General features: G+C 39.0%; 1 protein-coding gene across 1 annotated transcript; it reads right to left on the minus strand.

Annotated features, from left to right (window-relative positions):
* Nucleotides 1–40: 40 nt before the first annotated feature.
* LOC139128735 (kin of IRRE-like protein 2) lies at nt 41–19,680 on the minus strand. Its single transcript, XM_070694465.1, has 3 exons — nt 19,546–19,680; nt 1,512–1,817; nt 41–310 (listed from the first exon to the last, which is right to left on the minus strand). Exons 1-3 carry the CDS (start codon nt 19,604–19,606, stop codon nt 180–182), a joined length of 498 nt encoding a protein of 165 aa, XP_070550566.1. The 5' UTR covers nt 19,607–19,680; the 3' UTR covers nt 41–179.
* Nucleotides 19,681–27,104: the final 7,424 nt, after the last annotated feature.

A 27,104-nucleotide genomic window follows, 5' to 3' on the forward strand; every position in this document is an offset into this window, starting at 1 on the left:
TGATGGGTATTGATATGAGAACGAGACGACTTACATTGAACAACAACGGCGATGTCTTCTTCGCAGGATAACTGCGACGATTGTTCGTCGGACAGCTTGGGGTGCACGATCCTGCAGTTAAATCTTGTACCGTTTGTCGGTTTTGTTCAGCGTCGTTGTCAGGTTGTGTGTCATTCCCCTTACCCTTGAACTTCAACACCGTCCTTCAACCAAGCCAGGTCAACGACTGAAGAGGACATACATACTAGTGTTATTTCTTCGTTTTCAACGACGGTGTAACCCGGATATATGCTGCATTCTGGTGCCCCGTCTGCATGGAATAAGAAAAATACCGCAATGATACAGTGTCGCTCACATTTGATCAGAATTGGTACATACCAGTATGGGTACCAAAGATGAACAATAAATGTTGTTTCTATCTGTTCAGTGCAGGAAAATTCTACGTTGATGTTATGACAATGATTTCTGCACAGTACAACCAGAAAAACAACAAGAAATATTTAAACCAGAAAAACAAGAATGACAAAAGTAAATAAGGTCTGAAACTTTAGGTACTGGAGGTCAACTTTAGCAACATGCATAGCAGAAACAGCTAGTCCCTCTTAGTTTGAGCAGGTCTGCTAATATGTAACAGTTCATAAACAATGACAGGATATGACTTAAGTCAGTTGAGTAGCCTGCTTCAGTCACCGGCGTGCCACCACTCCTACACATTTGCAGAATTTCCCTTTTCTTACCTCATTTGCACATTTTTGACACTGACGTGTTCATTTGAACAACGTCACATCTCAACCCCTGCATCTACCTGTACACCAAACACTGAGATTGTAGCTTTGGCGGTATGGGAGCTTTTGCGTGTGACGGACATACATCCGCACATACATACCCCACATACAGACATAAAGACGCCATCGACTAACAATATAAGCTCTTTTTGGTATTTATATACATACCAAATATGAGCTAAAAAAATGAGCAAAATCTTTTAGACAGATTGATACATAGGTAGATACATAGATAGATCATAGATAGATAGATAGATAGATAGATAGATAGATAGATAGATAGATAGATAGATAGATAGATAGATAGATAGATAGATAGATAGATAAACAGACAGATTATCACTGTAATTGTTTTACATTACATAACTGTACTACAAAAGAAATATCTCTGATGATATATAAGGACAAATTTAAAATCGTGATAATTTCATTATTTTGAACAAAGTCTGATCCCTTCCATGTAAGTACTTAAAGTATTAGGGCATATACAAGCTTTAAAAAATCGAGAACGATGATTGATATAAAGATCAAATAACATCTTTAAGTTGAAGTGTGAAGAAAATTTGACTCCTAGCAAAAACTACTGTGGTCTCCGAGCAACGACCCGAGCAACCACAATGTCGACTTATATTATCTATCTATCTCTGTCAACTGTCGTCGTGTTAGTGTTTGGCGCTGGCTAAACGATGTGACAACGCCATAATAATGATGTATTCTTGTACTCACCAATAACGATCAGATCGGCGCTGGCTCTGATGGACGAGTCACTGAAATCGCTGCATGTGTAGGTACCGGACAGATCGACTGCCGCCTCAATGACCCTGAGATGAAACTGGTTCAGGGAGTCATCGCCTGTTACTTCGTAGCTGTCTTCCAGGTCGTTGTTTACATCGCGATTCACAGCGATGCCCTCCGACCCTTTCTGCCAAACTACGAAACTTGGCAGGGTCACAAAGGAGCAGTTGAGTTGGGCTGAATCGTTGACAAACACCACTGTCTCCTCAGGGCGTTCCGTGAATGGATCTTGAGCATCTGTAGGTGATGGAAACAAGATGCAAATATCATTGCAAATAATTTTATTACACCTCACGTGTTATCCACGTACGGTGATTGGCTGTGCCTCACTCACGTGAAAGTGTTATTATACCTCACGTATTTCCCGGTACTGTGATTGGCTGAGCTGCCTCACTCACGTGATGTAGAACAAAAAGTGATAGAACATTGCCAAGGTGATATAGCGTGCGCTGATATAGCCCTGTCGCGTGCACTGATATAGCCCGCTACTACGTTCTGGAATACCGCGCGTCGTTTCTTCGCGTACCACATCATCGCGTACATTTGTTTGGTATTTTCTTTAAAGCAATGGCTTTTGAAAAGGTACAAGAAATAGCTCGACCTGAAGTACACGACGATGTTTAGTGCATTAAACGAGAACATCTTTAACAACACTGTTGTCGTTTTTAGACGTTAATTTAAGTTGACTTTCAACTCATGTAGCATTGCGATCGAGCAACGAATGGAACATTTCACTGTGGCGAGTCTCGATCGACACTTGCGACAGCATTTAGTTCTAAGCAAAGTTTCGAAAACACAAGTGTTTGTTCGGTGTAATAAAGTTAATAACACACGCCAGCACGGGTAAGATCACGATTTGTTGTCCGCCCAGGGGATGGTGCTTATGACGGTAATATTGATGATGCCCGAGCCGAAGGCGAGGGTATCATCAATATTACCGTCATGAGCACTTGCTGGCGTGTATTATTTTCTCAAGTGTTCACACACGTGAGCATATGTCGCAGCGATGTCTGTCTGTCTTTTTGTCTTTTTGTCTGTCGTCTGTCTGTCTGTCTGTCCGTCTGTCTGTCTGTCTGTCTGTCTGTCTGTCTGTCTGTCTGTCTGTCTGTGTGCTCAATATCTCAAAACCAGCTCATCAGATCAATATCAAATCTGGTACATAGATTCAGTTTGCAAATGGCAAGAACTGATTAGTTTTTGGTGGATGTGGCTTGCTCACTTTTTGCTCATTGCATAATTAATAATTTTAGAAAAAAACGGATTTATATTGAGAACGACTTTGATGAGATTTGCTACAAATGTTGATCACATCAAGATATATCAGCTGTGAAAGTTATTAAGGGGTGACGTGAAAGATAATTACTAATTTGCATATTTAATGAGGTTTCCTAATTAGGGGTATATATCTGGATTTACTCAATCAAAATTGACAAAACTTGGTATCCATATTGAAGATACTATGATTTAACATTATTGAAAGTCATTAAGCATTTTTACTTTATCGAAATCGTAATTTGCATATTTAATGACCTTTCGAAATAAGGATATATATTTGAATTTACATAACCAAAATCGATGAAACTTGCTATGTACATTAAAGATACTACGATAGAACATTATTAAATGTCATTAAGCATTTTTACTTTAGCCAATTCCTAATTTGCATATTTTATGAACTTTCCTAATTAAGGGTATTTCAGATTCAGATTCAGGTGCACTCATAGTGCACGTTTATTTGTATTTCAAGGCCACCGGCCCATATACAAAGGGGGTTAACATGGAAAATGGAAATACATATTTGCACAGCGGAGTGAAAGGCAAAGGCACGCAACAACAGCGCACGAAAAACAAAGAAACATATCTCTTGCATACATTACTTGCTGTCTCAAAATTGAGCGAATACACGTCACAGTAAAACCAGCATATGTCAGTCATTTCTTAAACTTTCTTCTCTTAGCTTAAATGCCTTATATACAAAGTTACAGAGACTGAGTATCTTTGTTGACCTATTTTCTCCCATAAGCGTCAAAAACTTATGGAAGTGAGGATCTCTAACGACATCTTCTGGTAAGTATTGTTTTCTCAAGTTGTCATACAAAGGGCATACTAGCAAAAAGTGGTATTCGTCCTCAACTTGACCTCCAGGACACAACTTACATATCCTTTCTGTGGGGTCAATGTTGTGATGTCTCCCTTCTTCTATCGCAAGTGGTAGAACACAACAACGAAAACAAGCAAATAATCTTAAAATTTCATGATTGTAGTTACTCAAAAGATACTTCTCAGGTTCTAGTAATGACTTAAATTGTACATAAGTACGCAACTTTGGTTTTGATGCACAATATATATCCTGGCCACTGCTATTTCAAAATATCGGAAACTCTTGTTTCAATGCATGAAAGAACGCTTCTTTGTTGCCTATCTCTTGATTTATCCAAACATTACCAAAACCATATGAGTAAAGAATGTGTTTAACAGAAGTAGCCCAAGTATGTCGCCCAAGGTTGTCAAGGTTACGTAACATTAAATATGATTGCCTTGGCAGTCTTTCCCTGGGCATTTCGGTCAGCTTGACCCAATAACGTATGAATCGCTTCATAGTGTGATAATATACAGGTAGGCGACCACATTCCCCTATTACGGCTTCATTTGTGGTATGACTTGGGACCCCTAACAGTTTTCTACACCAGGAACGTTGTACTTTTTCTAAAACATCATAAAACTGGAATCCCCAGATCTCAGAACCGTAACACAGGATTGGCAAAATCATGGCATCAAACAGTTTGAAGTGAGAGTGATATGAGAAAAAATCAAGTTTCCATCTTGCAACAGATAACAAACTCATAGCTTTACTAGCTTGATTGGCTAAAGTATGCACTGCTTTAGACCAAGAATTTCGAGAAGAGAGAAGTAAACCTAAATATTTATAGTAAGTAACGACATCGATTTGTGTGTTCCCAAAATGCCACTTTTCCCAACGAGCATTGTGCCCTCCTTTTCGGAATATTACAATCTTTGTCTTGTCCAGATTCACTTTCATACGCCACTTATTACAAAACTTTGAAAGTATGTCTATGAGATATTGTAAATTTCTAACAGAGTCTGAAAATATAACAATATCGTCCGCATATAATAATGAAAAAAGGTTGTACATGTCTTGAGTTAATTGTATACCCATTTTTCCTGATGATATGAGCAAGGAGTTAAGTTCTTATATGAAAATACTGAACAACAGAGGACTAAGGATGCAACCTTGTCTAACACCGGCTGGACAGTGAAAGTATTCTGTAGTTACATTACCAGCCCTGACACAGGATTTGATGTTACTGTACATTGAGTGAAGGATATTATACATATTGCCCTTGACACCAGAGAGTATTAATTTATACAGCAAAAGTGAATGGTTCACACGATCAAAAGCCTTGGAGAAATCTACAAATAAACAGTAAAATTTGCCACGTCTAATGCTCAGGTATTTTTGTATAATAGCGTGTAGAACAAAGATGTTATCTGTAGTACAATGGTTCTTTCTGAAGCCAGCCTGACAATCTGAAATGATATTTACGTTATCAGACCACTTAGTGAATCTGTCATTCAGGATCGCAGTAAATATTTTTCCTAATGCGTTGAGAAGAGAAAATACCCCTATAATTGTTCACATCTTTTCTGTCACTCCTTTTTAAAGAGGGGATAACAATAGCGATAGTCCATTCTGACGGGAAAATTCCAGACTCAAAAATACAATTAAAAAGCTCAACAAGTAAAGGTAGAATAATGTCTGAGGCATACTTGTAGAACTCATTTGGAAGGCCATCTGGACCTGGGGCTTTACCTGATTTTAATTTTTTCAGACATTTTAACACCTCATTTTCACTGATAGGACTATTTAAAATATTATTCGATTCATCATCATCATCACCACCCTCAGGCTGGTTGTTACCATTTGTAAAATGGTTAATAGCCTCTTCTACAGTTCTGAGAAAATCCAAATCCCCCGACTCAATATCATTACACTCTTCATAAAGTGACTTAAAGTAATTGTACCATGCATCAATGCTGATCCCATCGGAAGCGTTACCTTTACATTTCAATAAAGATTTTAAAATTGACCAAAACTCACCACAATTATTTTGAGAGGCTTCCTGAAACTGTTTACGTATCGACTCCTGGAATTTTTTCTTTGAGAGTTTACATGTTTGTTTGAAGTGTTTCGTTGCATTTTTGTAGTCATTTAAGGTTTCATAGAACTATTTATTCTAAACAACTTCAATTTGCCATGAGTAGCACGCTTTGCTCGTTGACAAGAAACACCAAACCAAGATGGCTGGTCAGATTTGCGATCATTCCGTCGACTGAACTGACAGCGACCATCCGCACCTGCTGTCTTTAGTGCCTCATTTAGAGTAGAAATAGCTTGAGAAATGTTTGAAATATGTGGCGGGCATTCTCTAACATGCACAATACAGATGGGGAGGTAAGATTTTCCTTGAAAGTTTCTCTACATTTTTCCGACATGCGGAAACGAACACAGTCGGGGATAGCATTATCAGTGCACACTTTGGACTGAGCGCTCACATCTTTTAAACAATGTAATAGATAGAGAATCGGAAAATGATCCGAATCGATTCTTGACAAAACCTCGAAATCATTTAAATAAAAAACACTGAGCAGAGGGTACGATATAATCCACAACATTACAGCCGTTTGAAGTGACACAGGTAAAATTGCCTGGATTGTCATTTGCTGTTCTACCATTTGCATGTCAAAATTCTTACAGATGTCTCGTAAGTGCTTGCCAGGTTCGTTTACAACTTTGTCTTTGGAATGTCTATGGATGTGGAATTGACACGGTGTGTACACAGAGTCATCAACTGGTAAATGGTCAATTGAGTCATCTGATATAAAATCATTTTCTGAACCAGTTCTTGCATTAAAATCACCACCAATCATAAAATAACTATCTGGATACGAACTGAACAGTCTAATCAAATAATTTTCAAGAGCTGTGACGTTCTCAGAAATACAATCTGGTCTCAGATAACAGCAACCAATAACCACTCCTTTATCAAACTGGAATCAACTCTGATCCAGATGAACAAAAACACAATTTTCTATTTCACTTTCGATTTTGTAGACCTTTTCTGTAACGGTTTTCTTTATGTACAAAGCTGTACCGCCACTTGGTCGCCCTTTAATGTAACGCTTTGTAGCGGGAGAAGAAAAAACTGTGTAATTTTTCAAAAAATCAACTTTGTCACTGCTTGTACAAAACGTTTCAACCATGCCTATAACATCATAGTTTAAACAAAATGAGATAAAGTCTGCATTGCTAAGTTTGGTTTTAAACCTCTTATGTTCCACATGATAGTTAACAAGTTCACGATTTTTGGACCTTGACCACATCCCTATCTAACGGATGGCTGACTGGGGAGATTTTTCCGGTACTTTCGTTGACCATATAGACAGTTTTCTTAACGGGTATTTATCAGAATTGACGAGACCAAAGTTGACGAAACTGGCTATGTACATTACAGATACTATGAAAGAACATTATTGAAAGTCAATAAGCATTTGAACTTTAGCCAATTCCTTATTTGGATATCTAATGGACTTTCATAATCAGGGATATTTATCTGTATTGACTTGACCAAAGTTGACGAAACTTGCTATGTACATTAATGATACTATGATACGACGTTATTGAAAGTCATTAAGCATTTTTACTTCATGCAGCTCCTAATTTGCATATTTAGTGAATTTTTGCAATTAGGGATATATATTTGAATTTACACGATAAAAATTGATGAAACTTGCTATGTACATTAAAGATACCATTATGTTGGCTAACATTATTGACGGCATTAAGCAGTTTATTACACCTCACTCATTCAGCGTGCACTGCCATTGGTTAAACATGACTCACGTGACATGTAAAAGAACGTGATGATGCCCTCTGCAAACGTGATAATGCCCTCTGCGAACTTGATGATGCCCTCTGCATTTGATATTACATGGATGACGTCATTTTACTTACTGCGCGTCCTTTCTGCGCATAACAAATTGTCGTTCGCTTGTAAGCAGTCAGCAACGTGACTATGGCTGCGAAACGTCATGCAGAGCTGTCACCGGCACAGTTAGACGATATTTTGATGCAAGTAAACAGCAAACGAACGAAAATGGCAACAAGGAATGCAATTTCTGTGTTCAGCGACTATGCAAGCAACAAATGTGGATATGCCACCGAGGAGATAGGCAAACTTTCAGTGGCAACCTAGACTCTGCACAGACAACATTTTACGCAGAGGTCCGGACTCAGAAAGGCGAACTGTACTCGAAGAAGTCTTTGTGTTTTTGTGTCTTTGCATGTTTGCTTGTTCGGTGTAATAAAATTAATAACACACGCCAGCATGGGCAAGATCTGGTGCTCATGACGGTAATATTGATGATACCCTCGCCTTCGGCTCGGGCATCATCAATATTACCGTCATGAGCACCATCCCTTGGGCGGGCAACAAATCGTGATCTTGCCCTTTCTGGCGTGTGTTATTATTTAATTGTTTCAGCCAATTCCTAATTTGTGTATTTAATGAGCTTTCCTAATTAGGAATATATACTTGGATTTATTTGATCAAAGTTGGCATAACATGCTATGTACATTGATGATTATACCACTTTATACAATATTGGAAGTCATTTTGCACTTACGTTTTCATGTCAGCTAATTTATAGTTTGCATATCTAATGAGCTTTCAAAGTTTGGAATATATAGTTTGAAGGACTTGATAAGAGGCAATTACACTTGCTGTATAAAGAGGTGATACAATGACAGCAGTCAAATAAATTAATCATTTCTATTTCAGCTAATTGCGTATTTGAATACTTAATGACCTATAGAGTTAATCTGTGGTGAATATTGTTCATTATGTTGATCATAATACTTTCAATGAAGTTGCAAACATGTGGCAAAGGTTCAAATTTACACATAACTGCAATATATAATGCAACACGTGAGCATTTACAGTTCATATCTGGTTATTTAAATAGAACATGGCTTAGGTGATATAGCCCCTGTCGCGTGCACTGATATAGCCCGCTACCACGTTCTGGAATACCGCGTGTCCTTTCTGCGCGTACACATCATCATGTACATTTACTTGGAATTTTCTGTAAAGCAATGGCTTTTGAAAAGGTACAATAAATCAGCTGCGTTCTACCTTACCTCGGCGACGGATATTCGGGCTCCTCAAATTTCTACAATTCTTTTCTGATCTATCATTTGTGGCTCATTTTTTTAGAGCTCTTGGGGAACGAAAAACTTTTACCGTCTTCGTTTTTCGGAAACCAAAAATATAATTTTCCCCGAAGAATTAATACAGGGTTGGCTACCAATTTAAATTTCAAATATCGCAAAATGTTGGCAATATTGTTTCGCTTGTTCCAAACTTTGCACGGTGACCGCCGATTTTATTGTAGATTTGGTAAGACAATGGTTGAAAGTTTTTTTTAGGAAAGTTTGGGCAAAAGTTTAAGTCTTTCACTTTGAAGGCGCATACTACCTTAAGGAACGACATCTCTTGATACGATTTGAAGGAACCGCCACCAAGATACAACCAGAATACGAAAACAATACTGTAAAAAATATGGCAATGAATGAGGTCGAAAATCGTTTTCGTTTCAAGAAGTCTTTCATTGAGGGTGGGGTGGTGGCAGTCCAACAACCTTACCTGTGCAACTTAAGGCAGAATTCAAGCGGGGTTGTAAATTTAATTTTACAACTCAGCACTGGGTTTGTTTCGTTGGGTTCGGGAAAAGCATACGTATTGTGACAAAGAGATGACCGTGAAATTGACGTTCGGAAAGGGCAGTCAAGATCTTCGCCGTAGTGTTAGTACTATTACTTTGGCAAGCAAAACGTGGAGGTTCTAAATTAAGGACACATCGGGGATGTTTTCTTTTGATCGGAGGAAAGCAGAGAGATTTTCTGGAGGGAACAAGCAAGGTAAAGAGGAACACTGCAGCTAGAAGCAGCCATCATTTCATCTCTGGAGTTTGTATTTGTACAAAATACGTTCAATTGCATATTTACATAGAAAGTAAATACTGTCATATGTTCTATAAAACTCAGATGTTTGGCTGCCCCTTTCCATCACATTTTGTAAACATCAATCAAACGGAAAATACGAAACCTGGACGAGTCCTTCGACTATAAATATTTCGCATGAATCATAATCGTTTTTAATCTACTCGGCGCTAAAATTAGAAACTGCGAGACGGCACAGCACGGGTGGCTGTTATTTGGCCTCAAGGTTTGGTTTTGCTTTTCCTTGTTAACGGCCATTCCATAGGGGAAAGCAAAATCACGAAAGTTAAAATAAAGAATACGCCCATATGATTTAAAACTTCAAACACCAGACGACGTGCTTATATCTATACATAAACATTACGTTAAAAAACAGTTGCTCTCGATAGTGGTAGCCGGATGCCTGATTTATTAAGATACGATGGCAAGCGGATTTAAAATCGAATATTTGGTTTCTCCGCAAAAACTATCAACTCATTATGACAAATAAATTTGTTTACTGGCACCGCGTACACTTTTCGCAGTTCATTTCCTTGATATCGCCGGCACATGCCAAATAGAGAATGATTGGTGTTAGGGCTAGGATATGGCCGTTTTCAAAACTTTGCTGACGAAGCATAAGAAACGTATTGATCAATTTTTGATGCATGGTGGGTATGGCTATGAGAATGAGTCGACTTACACCTCCGTCTGTATGAAGTAAGAAAAGAATGAGCAAAAGACGGATGGATGGATGGATGGATGGATGGATGGATGGATCGCCTGGTAGTTCATAGATCCCGTCCAGGCCGTTGTTTACATCGCGATCCACAGCGATGCCCTCCGACCCTTGCTCCCAATTTACGAGAGCTGGCAGAGTCACAAAGGAGCAGTTGAGTTGGGCTGAATTGTTAACAAACACAACTGTCTCAACTGGGCGTTCCGTAAATGGGTCTAGTATCTTGAGCATCTGTAGGTGATGGAAACAAGATGCAATATCAAGAACTATATAAGAATCAGCTGAGGATTGTGGCTTTACAAAAATCAAGTCTTTTATTTTTATTTTATTGTATTATCGAATCCAAGAATACCGTCGAAATGTACGAAAATTCCCCATGCGAAAGACAATGGGGCTCCAAAACTAGTATTACACTTGTTGTATTCATTGAAAAGAGACGTGCTACACTGTATGCGAGCTTAGTGTTATGGAATACGCGACTTCTGTTATGCGCGCTGTAAAGAAAATTGCAAAGAGTGCTTCATTTTATTTTCTGATTGATCATGATCTTTGTACAAAGCACAGTTTATGTTTTAGCTTTAAAGTTACGATGTTTACGATATTATGAGTTGTGAATATTATTACTATTTATTTTCACGGGCATGTAAGCAAACCATTTCTGTGTATTTGTTGCCAGTCACATATGTTCAGCTCGACCAATTAAAATTCGACGGACAGTCAGGGCATGTTAATAATGGATAAACGGCCAAATACACAATTCAAATAAATATAAAACATAAATAAAAAAGAATAAACACAAAGTCCAGCCTTTTAATATTATTAAGTTTAAAGAAAAAACAACAACTAAACAAACAAGATTGAAAAGAAGATATTGTTAATTATTTGTGAATTAATCAACTCATTATCATACGTCAAGTGATGACGGAGACGCCGCTACTTCAAATATATAAAAAAATCACACAATTAAGGTTTGTTCGGATCCGGCAGAAAGATCTTTTGATTTTGAGCAGACATCAAACGTACACTATATTTTGGCAGAAAAGTGGGCAATGTAAACATTTTTCCGTTGCAATAGAGTTGAAGAAAACGAACTTAACCTTCACCTTGTGATATCTGACGTAGGATTCCATAAGAATTTCGAATACAATGCAGAACAAATCGTACATGAGTTGATTGTCGATGTTGTGTGACAATCCAGCCCAACGAGGTCAGAGGTGGAGTGATGTCATAATAAACAACCAGGAAACGCTTTGCTCCACTCGTGCAACACGTGTTTATATCGATTGCGATCATTCATAAAATTTACGATTTTTGAATAGCCAACGAATATTTGCATGACGACTTTATTGCCATTTCAGTACTTATTGACACGCCGGTATATTAAAAGACAGTGATTCCTATTTATGTGATGACCGTGATTAAAAGAGGCACTGCTTCGTGAAAATCAGGTGCAATTTTGCGGCGAAAATTACCGTACTAATGGATCAGCATACGCTGAGTGTGAAATAAGCGTAATGGGCTATCTGATACATAAAAGATGCAGTCTGGTATGAACCAGGAAGGGTGTGTGATATTAAACATTACGTAACCTCATAACGCTCAAGTGTTTGACGTCATTTGATTTATGCATGGACTTTGGATTGGAAATCGTGATCGCACAGTTTTCTTATCAACTAAGACAGCGATAGAATTACAGTTGCAAGCGTTATCCATGAAAAAACCAAGGTTTTCCAACAGCTCGCAGGTGAAATAGATTCCACTATAGCTTTCAGTCATATTACAGACGGGCGAAATCGGTAAATAATTGTCTTGATAACGTAAAATATGACTGTAGATGTTAGCTGGTGTTTGGTTTTGACGTCTGCGTGATCAGGGCTGCCTTGAATACAAGCCGTTGCTTCTTACCTTTCCCTGTCGATTTCTGTTTTGCACACATTTTGTGCACAGATCACATGGAATGTTTTATCTTACAGAAACCACAGGGTACCTGTGGGTACACACTTGGGATAGGTTCGGTTAGAGAGAGACAGAATAGGCCGGAGACAGCTTTGTATTGTGTCTTAGTATGACCAAGTTCAAATCTTGACCTTTATTACTATCACAGGTCCATATATACAGTGTAGTATGAATAATCATTAGAATCAATGAATGACACGACTAACTAATGACACGCAATGCATAATCTACATAATTAGTAAAGGAAAGGGTGGGCGGAGCTACACCATACACGTGATTCCCAACATCCTCCCGCCAGCAAGATAAAGAGTTTCAAAATCTTACACAACTGAATTCACAAATGCAAAAAACAACACGAAATAAATCTCAAGAGTAAAGTGTCTATGATAAGCGTAAGATTGGAAAGAATAATCTGAAAGATCAATGGCGGTTGGTGTCTAATCATGCTTGATAAGAAAATACGCCTGGTACGGATTAAATCACAATCTGCTTCTGTTTGTGGCGCGTGATACAAACTTCAAAGAAAACTCTAATGCAAATCCTTATATAAACTATACTTAATTAAATCCTTCTTACAGTCCTGGTTCGTTATAAGAAAGAAACTACAAATAAGATGACGGAAATCCTTAGCGTAAACGTTACATTAATCTCTAATTCAAAAAATAACTGTAAGTTACAATCTAACGGATGTTCATAACGAACGTCAAATGAAATCACAACTGAAATTAGTTCAAAGTTACAAATCTCACAAACTAAAGTAAAACTCTAAAACTATAAAGCAGTCACTGAAGATAGTAAATGCGTGTCTGAAACAAAAACTAATACAGAATTGATGACATTTCCTTTAGTCGTTGACGGGCTTTCATAGCCGCTTCACGAACTGGTCGTGAACTAATCACGCTACTATTTGTAGTATGTGCACCTTCGTCAGCGTCGGCGCACGTTTCATTATTTTCAACTTCTGAATTAACTTCTAATGGATACAATTTAGTGATAGGTCTACTAGTTTTGCCGGTACGCGTTCTGATGCAAGCGGAACGCACCAAACCATCATTTCCTGTGTTAAGTTTTTCAACAATGGCAAGAGACCACCTTATCCGTGGGACAGATTTGTCTTCCACTAGAACAACATCACCCACCCTTATCTGATTCTGAATGGCTCCCTTCCTGAAATTCGATCTCTTTCACGCAATGTGTTGAGGTAATCTTGAGACCATCTTTTCCAGAAATGAGTGTGAATTTTGCCTAAATACTCTGATCTCCTCTGGAGACGTTCTTGGCTACCAAATGTTGGGTCATTTAGCTCCTCTTCATCGATTGAGTAATATGGCAAAGTTGTGATAAGACGACCATGCAACAAGTGTGAAGGGGTCAAGGGTGAAAGATCGTTGGAATCGGTGGAAAGATAAGTCAGTGGACGATCGTTCAACGTAGCTTCAATTTCAGCAAGAACTGTTTGTAACTCATCGACTGATACGAACGATCGACCGAGAACTTTTTTGAGGGCAGTTTTAGTCAAGCCGATAAGTCGTTCCCAAAAGCCACCAAACCACGGTGCACGTTTTGGAATGAAAGTCCATTCCACGCGACAGTTTGCAAAATAGTTCCGTACTGGTACTGATTTCATCATGTTTTCTATTTCCGCCGCGGCTGATAAATATGTGGATCCGTTATCCGACATAATTTTGCGCGGCAGGGAGCGTCTGGCGGCGAACCTCCTGAAGGCTCGTAAAAATGTCTCGCTACTGAGGTTTGCGACTAATTCTAAGTGTATGGCTCGAGTAACGGCACACGTGAATAAACAAATGTACGCTTTTTGCTCAGACTTTCCTACTGAGACATACACTGCACCAGTAAAATCCACGCCAGTAACAGTAAAGGGTGGAGCATCGCTCAATCTACAACTCTGTAGGGGTGCGGGGATTGGTTTTCTGTAGGATTTTGCCGCACACTATTCGACAGACAACGCATCTTCTCAATATTGATTTTACAAACGGTCGAATTTGTGGAATCCAAAATCTCTGCCGAATGTGTGTGATTGTTGTCTGTGATCCGGAGTGTTTTATTTGCCAATGAGCGGCGATCACTATCAATTTTGTGAAGTGATTTTCTCGGGGAAGGAGAAGCGGAAATTTAGTTTCCCAACTTAAAGCCCCCACTCAATTATCAGATTTATCTAACATAAATATTATTTACTTGATCAAATATACAATGGAAAAACAAAAGAATGACAAACTGTTAAGGGCTGTTGACACAGTTGCTAATGCGAGAACCTGGGATTGAGAAGGGCGCCTTTAACGGCGCGTTGTGAAGCCTACCACCAACACGAACGAAGCCTTCTTTGTCAATAAACAAGCGAAGTTGGTGGGCTAATGGGCCAGCTGATTTCTGTTTATCGTTAAGCGCCTTAATTTCTGTGGAATAAGCGCGCTTTTGAGTATCACGGATCCATAAACTTTCAGCGGCGTTGATTTCTTGTGCGGTCAAGGGATCAAGTTTACGGTCCTTTTCCTCGCTCTTCAGATTGTTCACAAATCGTAGAACATAAGCGCTTACGCGTAATAGTCTAGTCAAGGAGCTATAGTCAGTAGAATCTATGATTTCGGAGATACCGACATGAGTAGCAACAGGTTGTTCACGCGTACTTTTGCAAGCTTCTGCTGCGTTAATTTCATCAGTGACGTGTAACACTTGACTATCAAAGACTTCGCAAACTGGCCAATCTCCCAATTTTAGCCATTGTGGTCCACGCCACCATAGCGTGCTTTCAGCTAGTTGTGACGTCAGAATGCCGCGAGACAATAGATCGGCTGGATTATCAGTTGTAGGACAGTATTTGTACTCACCAATGAGTTCATTGGCCTTGATTTCAGTAATTCGATTGCTAACGAAACATGGCAACTTCTTATTGTTTTGCAACCAGTATAGGACGGCCTGACTATCAGACCACAAATAACACTTGTCAATACTAATTTGTTCGTTGAGACTGGGAGTGAACAAATTTCAGAAGTCGAGATCCTAACAAAACTCCCATGAGTTCTGCGCGTGGTATTGTCAAAGGTTTGACTGGAGTTACTCTACTTTGGAAAGTACAAGGGCAGTTTCGCGCGTCTGCGGATTGCGTAAATAAACTGCTGCGCCGTAGGCCTTCTTGCTAGCGTCAGAAAAAGCATGTAATTCGAATTTGCTTTCTTTTGTATCTGAGTTGAATGGGTAACGTGGGATTTGTATTTCGGAAACTGTTTGTAATTCGTGGCATATCTTAACCCATTCGTTTCGGAGGTCGCTCTGTAGCGGTTCGTCCCACTGAAGTTGCGCTTTCCACAATTTCTGGACGAAAATCTTAGCGTTGATATGTACGGGAGTAATGAAACCGAGAGGATCGTACAAACTTGCAGTTGCTCTAACAATTTCTCGTTTCGTAACAAGTGGTTCGCTTTCTGTTGCTTTGTCTAATTCTTTATCTGGGTAGCGAAGTGAATCTGAATCTGTATCCCAGCGTAAACCAAGTACATTTGCTATGCTATCTGAACACGGAATATTCGCCTTTGCAACAATTTCTTTCAACTCTGCGCAGTTAGTAGCCCACTCGCGAAGATTAAAGCCGCTTGATTTCATGAGATTAATTGCCTCGGTATGATAATCTATGAGTTTCTGTTCAGAGTCGCGTCCACTCAAAACATTATCAACATAGATATTTTTGCTTAGATCTACGGCAGTTTCAGATCCGTCATTTTCTAAGTGAAACTTGACGGTTGCGTTCAAAATGAACGGCGAACATGCGGCACCAAACAACACGACTTTAAAGCGGTAAATACGAAATGGACTGTTTGGATCGTCAGGGTCCGATAACCACATGAATTTTGTGAAATCACGATCGGACTCCTCTAGGCCTACTTGTAAGAATGCCTTCTCGATATCTGCGGAAACGCCAAATTTGTGCATGCGGAAACGGAGCATAATCGAAGCAAGATCATTTAATAGTGATGGCCCTGCATCTAAGCAGTCGTTTAAACTGGGGTTGTTTCCGACCTTGCAGCTACAGTCGTAAACTATTCTGATAGGCGTTGTATCGGAATTTTTCTTTACGGGATGATGAGGTAAATAATGGCCTGAACTTACATCATCATTTGTAACAATCTCTATGAAACCGCGTTCCAACTGATTTGTGATTAGTTTGTCGTACACTTGTCTAATCTCCGGTGTTAATCTTTGTACCATCGCGCGGGTTCGTTTTTCGCAAACATTTCTATTTGTCGGCAATGCGGGGTGGTCTTGGCGCCAGGGAAGTTTAGCAACGTATCGGTTGTTTTCAGAGCGAAGTTTGTTTTTGGTGTAACTGTCATAAGAAACTTCCTGTTGACTAGCATGGTCGTCAGTAATGCCAATACTCTCAACATTCCAGAAGTTTTGAAGCAAGCTATTTTCCCCAGAAGTATGTGTGGCAACATGCATTACAGTAGAGGTGGGGAGGGAACTGGAATTTGGATGTGACAAGGCCCAGACAACAAATAACCCTATTTAGAAGACACAGCAGTGGGTCCCTGTCCACGGATAAAGTGATCTCCAACAAATGAATAATAGAAATCTGCTCCTACCAAAATTGAAACTTCGAAATCATACGCATCAGATACAGGGTGTGCTAAATCCAACTCTCGCAAATATGATAATCTGACAATACTAGCACTAGATTTCAAATGGTTTCTAAGTGGTGTAGTTATCTGAGGTACTAATTAAAGCACGTATATTAACATTACAACCATTAGGTATAATTACCGTAATTTCTGCAATCTTCATTGATCGTAAACCAGTGGATTTCGCTCCAAGTGTGGAGACGTTTATGAGCTCAGAGTCACAGTTATTAAAGTCTATACCGATTGCTCTGGCGGTACGTTCAGTGATGAAACTTCTCTGCGATCCGTCGTCAAAGAGCAGCGTTGCCGATTCAGACATCGTTGATCCTCTAGCCTTGATGTCTGCGATGGCGGTCTTCAGTAGTACCGATGAATTTCTGCTGACATCGGACGATACCAATGTGCGAACGTCATCCCTCGTTGCGGCTGGGTGTTTTGGTGTCTCTCCGGTGCATATTGCTGTGTGGTGTTTGCGCTTGCAGACCTGACACTTGAATTTCGATTTGCAGTCTGAAACACGATGAGTACCACTAAGGCAGTTGAAGCACAGTTTGTCTCGTTTGACGATTTCTAGTCGTTTTGTCTTGTCGGTGACAACCGTGCAATCTGTAGGTTTATGCCCTGTCTTCTTACAAAACGCACAGTGCTGTGGTTTCGATGCCTTCTGACGAGTTGTTGTCAGAAAGGCGGCGGTAGCAGGTGGTTGATCGGTAAGATCGAGTTCAAAGTCAATAGTAGTCTCACCTGCTCTGTCGGCTTCTATTTCTCGTTGAATTGATTCTCTTAGACTGTTAATGTCCAAGCTTCATCTCCCTTGTCTCTGGAGATCTGTTTTCGGACGTTCGCAGGCAATTTCTCTAGGATTATCGGAATCAGCAGATCTCCGAAAGTGTCATCTGATTTGCCGAGTGCGTTCAGTCCGCGAATGTAACCTTCCATATTGTCGTGAAATGTTACTAAACTGTTCAGAGTTCCGGTTGGCTTCTCGAGTTGCCATAACGCCTTCATGTAAGCGTTGATTATAGTCTTGAGGTTTACCATACCTTTTCGTGAGTACTTCGACTGCTTGCAGGAAGTGGTCGTTGGTCAGTGGTAACCTTTGGATGGCTCGTTCTGCTTCGTCACGGAGAGGTAGGGGATAGGTTCGGTTAGAGAGAGACAGAATAGGCCGGAGACAGCTTTGTATTGTGTCTTAGTATGACCAAGTTCAAATCTTGACCTTTATTACTATCACAGGTCCATATATACAGTGTAGTATGAATAATCATTAGAATCAATGATGACACGACTAACTAATGACACGCCCAATGCATAATCTACATAATTAGTAAAGGAAAGGGTGGGCGGAGCTACACCATACATGTGATTCCCAACAGTACCGTAAAAGAGATAGTGTATTCACTTGCCTTTAAATTGACTGTAGGTGTTAGCTGAAGTTTTAAGTTTTAACCTTTGTGTGATCAGGGCTGCCGTGAATATTTCTATCGGTACACAGTGAACCAGTTAGTCGAACTGAAAGATTCACCGATAAGGGGCACAGTGTGCACCTGTCTTGGGAATACCAGTGATATGCCTGGCAACGAAAACGCCTGCAGCTTTTCACTGGAGTCAAGAAAACACGTTTAGTCTACAGGAGAGTCAGAGGGGAGGAACGAGACAAGAAAAGTAAGGCACTGGCAGACTGAGAGACCGTTCTAAGCTTGAGAGATTCAATCAGGTGTATTTACGTAGGGGCACAACTCGCTGCATGATACGTTTAGTTTCTTATTATTCCTGATATTTAGTATACGGAGTTTATTAGTCGATTGGCGAACTACATCGATTTTGAGCATTTTAGCTTTTGTAACCAAATTTCTATAGAATGCCGTGCAATGCAACGTGTGGAAAGCCGTTGGGCGGGGGACTCTTGGCAAACACTCTTTCCCAATTGAAAATGCATTGGTAAAAAACTTTTTCCGTCGAAGTATACGACAAAATTCCACCCGGCTACGACATAACTTGTAGCTGTGCCGCCAACTTCAAATGCGACAACAACCCAAACCATGTTTCTATGCGACCACAAAATATCAGTCAGCGTCAACATTGCTAACGCCATGCAATATGACCTTGGATGAAAACCGGTCGCAGCGGTAACAATCTATGAGGCACTTAGTGAGATGTTTAACTATAACGTTGGCGGCTTATGCTTAACTGCGACAATAATTGTTAAATTTTGTTGGAGAGGCAACGCCTTCGATCTATGCGGTTAAACAGTCGTTTTGCATTACTCCATGCGGCATGAACAACTGTCCTGCCAGTAGAGAGGGGAGGGGACCGTGCCTCCAGACCCTGGTAAATTTTATAGAAGAAGTCATTCTATCTTTTGGACTCCATATGGCTGCGATCGATTTATTGCATTCAGTCAAATGACGACAAGTTCACCAAACGACATTTTTATGCCAAAAGGGTATGATCTTCTTATACACTTCATTGGCGAATCCTGTCGCTGCTTGACGCAACAATTTACAGTTATTACACATTGTTACTAAACGATTGAAAACTTATTGAACCCTCGACTGTAGGACGTAGCCGACTTACCTCCAGGTCGTACCGTGAAGGCAACGCTCAGAAGTAGCAAACACAGAATACGGTTCTCCATCTTCGGCCGCTGAAATATGTTCTCCCACGGTATAGAGAGGATGTTGCTCTGTACCGCTACTGCCGGGGCTGTTGACCGATGCGTGTCGTCTCAACGTCGACGCACTGACACTCTCAAGGTTGTTGAGGGATCAAATGAGGGGTCTGGCGAATTCACGTGGTAGCTCCGTCCTGCTGCGTGTGCAAGAAAACGTGACATCCCACTCACTGGTTGACGGGTCAACGACCAACTCGTCTTTGGCCAGTTTATTAATCAAATATTAGCTTTAATATCTTCTTGAGATACTTCCGGGTAAGATTGCAAGAGCAATCGACATAATTTTGTTAGTAAAGACGCTTAGATTTTAAGACAAACTCTTCAGCCGTGTTCAGGAGCAAAAACTGTGTACATTTCGAACGGTTGACAAAATTATGGACCTGCAGTTGTGTAATGAACTTTGGTGGCTAGATAAGCGATCTGGTTTGCTTTCTTTATCCGTGTTTATTGTTCCTCTATAAAATTCATTGAACATATATTGGTCAACATTTTATGGGATGATCATAAGCGTGATTATATCGCTGTATGCGATGCGTTTCAGTGCAAAAGGTCAGTTTGCTAAAATACTGGAGTTCCTTTTCTTTCACTAGACCAGCCAACATTCAAACACAGATGTGTACCTTTTATAGCTAGTATTAAAGTGGCAAGAATTTGGTCGTGTATCACTGGTCACAGCCTATAAAGTGACCCTCACCGGTTAAAAATACTCAGCATCTTTTACAATTATGTTAACCCTACCTCCCCCTGTGCGCGATCTTAGCCTCACTCACAATACCGTATTTTAAGATCCATGACCTACTGCTAAGATTTCAGTAGAACGTCAGGTTCAACTCTGACTGTCGACTTCAAGCCATGCTACGAACGTACATGGCATGGACTTTCAATGATTAATGACCTCTCTAATAGCCAGCCGTCACAAGTGAATTTCAACGGACCCTAATTCTGATAAGGTGTTGATTTAAGGCCGGCCAAATAGGCAATTTTTAGGAATTGTATGATCCAAAAGTGAGTAAGATTATACCCTAAGACTCCAAACCAGCTCGATCAAATGCAATCCGAAGGGCAAACATCGCCAGTCTTTTAAATATGATTGCCCTCTGGCTCCGAATTGGAAAAAAGTCAGAAACCCCCCCCCCTATCAAATCCCCTCACTCACTAGCGACTCTGTTCGCTTCTCCTCTCCCCGACCATTAAACAACGAATTAGACACTGGTAAAAAGCCAAGCCGATAACGTCGTCTCTGTGTGCTGACGAAAGTTTCAATATTGCGGGCAGTTTGCGTGCTAACAAAGTGTACGACTCAGTGCCTTCCCGCTGAAGAGAGAAACATTAAGGTATCTGCGTCGAAAAGGAATGCTCGCAATTCTGTCCCCGGGTTACTACCGTGGACGAAAACGACAATTCTCCGTTCTGTTTTAAATTTCTCTGTTTCAAAATTCTCCGTACTGTTTGGTCTCCGCTCCCGCTCTCTTCATTCCTGTGGCCCGAAACTACTGTAATGTAGGAAACACAACTCCACACATCGTTTACATCTGAGTTGTTTACCTTTTGTGTGTGATATTATATATATATATATATATATATATATATATATATATATATATATATATATATATATATATATATATATATATATATATATATATATATATATATATATATATATATATATATATATATATATTTTATATATATATATATATATATATACATTATATATATATATATATATATATATATATATATATATATATATATATATATATATATATATATATATATATATATAATATATATATATATTGTACGTGTATATCATGTTTGGCTGTTTTATTTAAAGTATTGATTATGGGCCATATCAGACCAGGTCATCCCTACGACAAGTACAAACATACCTAGCTTAGTGTAATCGTGCATGAATGAATGAATGAATGAATGAATGAATGAATGAATGAGTGAATGATCTATTGATTGATATGCAAACTCGTTGTCAATAGGTTTAACTAACAATGTGTGATTCATATTGCGCATATTGACACTTTGCTTACCTGATAAAACTACACTAAGCGTGATTTCATGTTCATCAACTCCAAGATAATTTTCTGCGGTGTACGCGTACTTCTCTTCTTCGTCATCACTGGCACTGGCGATAAAATAAGTTCCGCAATCTTCTCCTACAACTGCGGTTTCGATATCTTTCGTCCAAGTTATCTCGGCATCTGGGTAGGCATCGACTCTGCAGATGAGACTCGCAGGAGACCATTAAGTAACGTCAATTGTATATTCTGATTAGTTAAAATGTTTGGTTTTAAAAATGTTTGGTCTGTCTTTCAAACAACAAAAAATACAAAACGCATACAGTTGGCTGTTGTATTGTTATAATATCGATATAATATACTTAAATCCACCTGTCCATTCAATCTTTTTGATGTAATGTAATTCTCCCGATTACACAACCCGCTACTGAATCAAGTGTTTTCATGGTATGGCGATGTTCTCCTAAGATCTGTATTACTTTTCTGTACTGCATAACGAACATGTCTTTTTCAGGCGGGGCACTGATATCAAAATGCTTTCTAGCCCTTTAAGATAAGCATCATTTTTTGCAAACATCGACCATGTTTGAAGACGTCTACAGTATTCACAATCGGTGCAACTTGCATTGATCTCCGATATTTAACGCAATGCCGGCCTGATGCGCTATTCCGTCTGTCGTTATTAGGAATGTGTATGTCACATGAACTCATCTCCTGATTTTCTGCGTACTTTATTTGCTTTTACTATGTTTTTCTCTTATATACTAATTTGTAGGGCACTCACAGTGAACAAAGATTGATGTGTTTTTCACTAATTCCAATTCCCCTGCTTGTGTCTTCGAATCTTGTTTTGGTTTCACAGTAGTAGCTGCCGCTGTGCCAGCGTTGCATGACCCCGAGGTCAAATGTGTGGTTCGTGACACCGTCCTCACCTGGTTTTCAATGCTGTCGACCCGCACCCGGTTCACTGTTTCGTTGACATGGAACAGTGTAATTATAGTAGGGTTAGGTACCCCGTCAGTCACAGAGGCTAGGTTTGTGCCTTCCACAAAAGAAGCTGATGACCCGAGAACGTCAACATTTAGCAAATATATCGAAAAAAAGAGAGACGGAGTGCATACTGACAAGAGGATCAGTGTAGAGATAAACTCAAACACTTTACTAATCTGCTGTGTTTTAACTTGTCTCAAATATCTGATACCATACTAAGTGCATAACCGATTAACGTAGTCCATCATTTTTTAAACTGCACTCTATCAAACGTTATGTAGATGTTGACAGTCTTGTATCCAATATTATATTATAGCTTTGTCAATACCAGTGAATTTTGTGACGTCATACCCCTGATTTTTACTGATAATGTATCCGATTATCAGTTTATGAAGGCCATCAGAAGACTTATAACCAACAGTGAACTGAAAGAAGATATTAACAAATGAACCAAGAAAAGATAACTGATGAGCTGATTCATGTCATGTTCCATCATTGATATTTATTTTACTTCCACAATCGATATTTATTTTATTGGTATTTCTTCCTGCGTTGCCACGCTTTCAATTATTCTTACTAATTTTCTGTTTTGACAGAGAATGAATACCAGTAATAATCTGAAATATCCAAAGCGCTGTTCAAGTTTGAATAAAACGATTTTGTTAATGAACTTGATCTCCAAAGGCTCATTTCAAAGAACTACTGCGGCAGCCATCACTGCCGTATAATAACGGAGGCATCATGGGCCAGTGGCTAGAGCAGTGGACTCACGATCAAAGGATGGTGAGTTCGAGCCCCGGCATGGCTGTGGTGTTGTGTCCTTGGGCAAGGCACTTTATTCCTCATTGCTTCTCCCACCCAAGAGTGATTGGTACCTGGTAGGACAGAGGTTGCTATGTGTGCGTTTAGCTCTGCTGCGCTTATTGGCTGCACATGTGAGCTGTTGTCTGCTCCCCAGGGAGTTGAGTGGTATCATATTAGGTCCAGTGACCAGGGGTAATAATAATTGTAAAGCGCCTGATCACATCTACTTGTGGATATGTCCGCTATATAAGAACCAAATATTAAATATATTAATAAAGTCAAACGACTACAAACACCATAATCTTATAAACACAGAAATGACCACACCGTTGGCTGACAGATAATACTATACCAATATTGATTATCAAACATGCTCATGATTGCCAAATTATTAATAAATAGATTTTTTTAAATATTAATGATATTCAAATATAAGGTTTAGCAGTAATTTAATCAACCGTAATATATGTTATCTGTAACTTAATACACATCTGAATATGCGGCTTAAGTTATAAAAAGTTAATCCGATGTTCATGTTCAACATGAGAGGGAGAGAGAGAGAGAGAGAGAGAGAGAGAGAGAGAGAGAGAGAGAGAGAGAGAGAGAGAGAGAGAGAGAGAGAGAGAGCCTCAATGACTTTATGGAGTGTTTGGCACTGCCTTAAAAATAGATATGGTGCTTATATTTGTTTTGTTTTTTTGAATAAAAAACATTAATTCAATCGTCGGTCTGATATTTTGTAGATATACGATTCCTTCTTTACTTTTGCTATGTTATGTTCAAGTATTTGTATTCATCTTGCTCGGGCCTGACTCAGAAGTTGCGACTCGCAACAAACTTCTATGAGTACGACAGAGACAGCTGATATTGTTTCCTTTTTTCTCATTAATTGAAGAATTTTATTAAAAAATGGACATATTGTAAGTTTGACGATATACGGTTTTTCGCTAAACGATAAGTATTGAATGCCATGCGAATCAATAAGAAGATCCATGAGGTAGCATGCACCTTAAAATTGATCGATTGAAATGTTTTCTAAAACTTTCGCCTTAAACTGTTCCCCCTTCACTGTAAGAATGAAATCAGGGGACACCTGTTTTTTAAAGAAATGTGCAATGCTAAATGGCCACCATCTTAGTGTTAACTCTATGAGGAAAAATGTATATGTCACCAGTTCTTGGTCAAACCCAGCTATGGTGACACGCAAGAAACTGAGTAAAACGGTATAGGGCCTCTGAATCGTAGACACAGCGTTGGCATAGACAGTCTGGCTACAGTCTGAGGACCAACACATGATACACACCACGGGAACTTAAAGTAACAAATTAATAAGTTTAATGAAAAAAAAAATAAATTTCAACTAAACGCTCAATCTCCAATACTCCGTCACGGTCAACAAACTTTCATGTATCTGACCTCTAGAGGGCGCGTAAGCTCTGCGTACCCAACCCTCGTCACCAGATACAATCCCCAAAATACACGTATAAATACACGAAGATAGTAATTGCTCTCTGATGTTGAAAATCATAACCACAGAACAATGATATCAAACAATCATCATTTTGCCCTTGGTACTTTACGATATACTCACTATCTAATTACAGTACAAAGGATGTATTCTGTATTCCAAACTCAGAACTTGGCAACTCCGTGAAATGAACAATTTTATTGAATCGCACTCTCCGTTCAAATTTTTCAAACAAATTTTTCGACTCTACAGAAACTCTCTGCAGTCCTAGCAGTAGCCGAAAGAAATTCCTTCAAGTTCTGATAACAGCGATTGATCGTTGTTCAGTCCCAGCGACGTTCCTTAGACGTTTATTTACCACGAGGTCATGACGTCACACATGGAAAACTCCGGATCACACGCTGATGACCTATGAAAACGATGAACAAGTTTCTCTGTCAACCCTATTAGATCACTAATTGTCCTAAAAGACTTGTTTCACAGTTCTCTTGCAATCTTTCGGTCTCTCCTCTCGATCTGTAACATTACACTCGCCCTTTACTCTTTCCCAGCGAACTATTGTCATACAAAAAGGTCTTGATCTGACACACTTGACGGAGTTTCATTACTCACAAAAAAATCAATAAAACCTGACACTGTAGCCTAATAAACCAAGCACCCTGCAAGGAAACTACTCAATAGCTCATCACTATAGTATTCATAATCTATACCGCCGTAGTTACGGCATTATACCAATTTCATCTCGCGTACCAGATTACACAGGATATTCACGACGGTATATTTATTTCCAGTAACTTACTTTTGGACAAGCCGCATTCAATTTCACTAAGTCTATTTTCTCCAGGAACTTCGCAATAAGCGCCACACACTGGTATCGTAAAGGTTTGATAATCTGAATATATGTCCATGAGACTCATTCTGTTGAGTCGTAGATGATACTTATCACCATTAATCAGTGCTATTCCTATTTGGTGGAATATTCTCATCGCGCCATTCTAGAAATATAATCCTCAAACCAGTACACGAATTTTTCTCGAAAATGTTATAATCGATACCAATCTGCACTATAATCCAATGAAAAACAAATTTCCTCCAAAACTTAAATGACGAGAATTTAAAAATAACTATTGACATCTTTATTGAAAACAACATGATTTTAATACACACTTTTGGGATATCCTTGATACAGCAACAAACAGAAAGAAAACAAAACGAACCAAAAAACAACAACAACGGAGTAAGATTTTAATTCTTAATCGTAGAAATGTGTTCTTTCAAACTACTTGACGCGTTTTAATAACCCAAACATTCGTGTTTGCTCCTACAGGATTATTAGTTAATACACAGAATTAAAAACAAATCAAAATTTCAAATAGTTTCCATACTGTTTACATTTTTTCAACGGTAGTGTATATCTGCTGTGTACTTGAACTTAATCCATGCAATAGTCGTCACTGATTAGTTAGGTGCTGAATGGTCAGAGATTGGTAACTAGTTTTGTTAATCATCTCCGGTCACCGAGAGCATGTGCATGAAATTGACAAAACATACATGGTATGAAGTTGTACACTAACGTATCGTGCAAATACCCTCTATGACTGAATAGTGATCCTCTACCCGATATTTGTGCTAAACGTCTTAAAATTGACAACTGACAGACAAGGTGTAGAGAGCAATGAAGTTCAACTTCTTTGTTTTATATGTATGCGCATGACCTATGAGTAATTGTAGAGGATAAATTTGAGTTAAAATTTGAAACAAAGCCCACCCGACCAAAACGACTCTTCTCTAAAATATTCCAATAAAACACTAATGTGAAAGTTTTTACTTCATCAATATTCCACAAAAACTGTTCAATGTAGGCCACGTATTTTCTGATCAAAAGAACATTTAGAAATGTGTAAGTAGAAACAAGCGAGTCATAACAATTTCCATTTGAAATTCTTATTTACAAAACTTGTTTATGGACTGTACAAAACAACAACCTACTTTTGTAAAGTTGTGTTTATGTCAATCATATGTTCAAGTGTATGTACGTAAATTGGTTGCGGGTTAAAGACATGTACGCTGCTCTTTTATATGTATGTGTGATTATAAGAAGGTAGTTTGATTGGTATGTGATTATTTATTACAAACGTTTGAAAATATTCAATGCAAAAATACT

This window comes from Ptychodera flava, unplaced genomic scaffold (assembly GCF_041260155.1).
Source record: "Ptychodera flava strain L36383 unplaced genomic scaffold, AS_Pfla_20210202 Scaffold_66__1_contigs__length_654902_pilon, whole genome shotgun sequence".
Taxonomy (NCBI): Eukaryota; Metazoa; Hemichordata; class Enteropneusta; family Ptychoderidae; genus Ptychodera; species Ptychodera flava.

Bases quoted from the DNA above. Each gene is read 5' to 3' on its own strand.
- LOC139128735 (XM_070694465.1), bottom strand. From the start codon at position 19,606: ATGGAGAACCGTATTCTGTGTTTGCTACTTCTGAGCGTTGCCTTCACG. The intron at 1,818-19,545 runs GTAAGTCGGCTA...CATCACCTACAG, and splicing joins CTTCACGGTACGACCTGGAG to ATGCTCAAGATCCATTCACG. The intron at 311-1,511 runs GTGAGTACAAGA...TATTCCATGCAG, and splicing joins CGCCGATCTGATCGTTATTG to ACGGGGCACCAGAATGCAGC.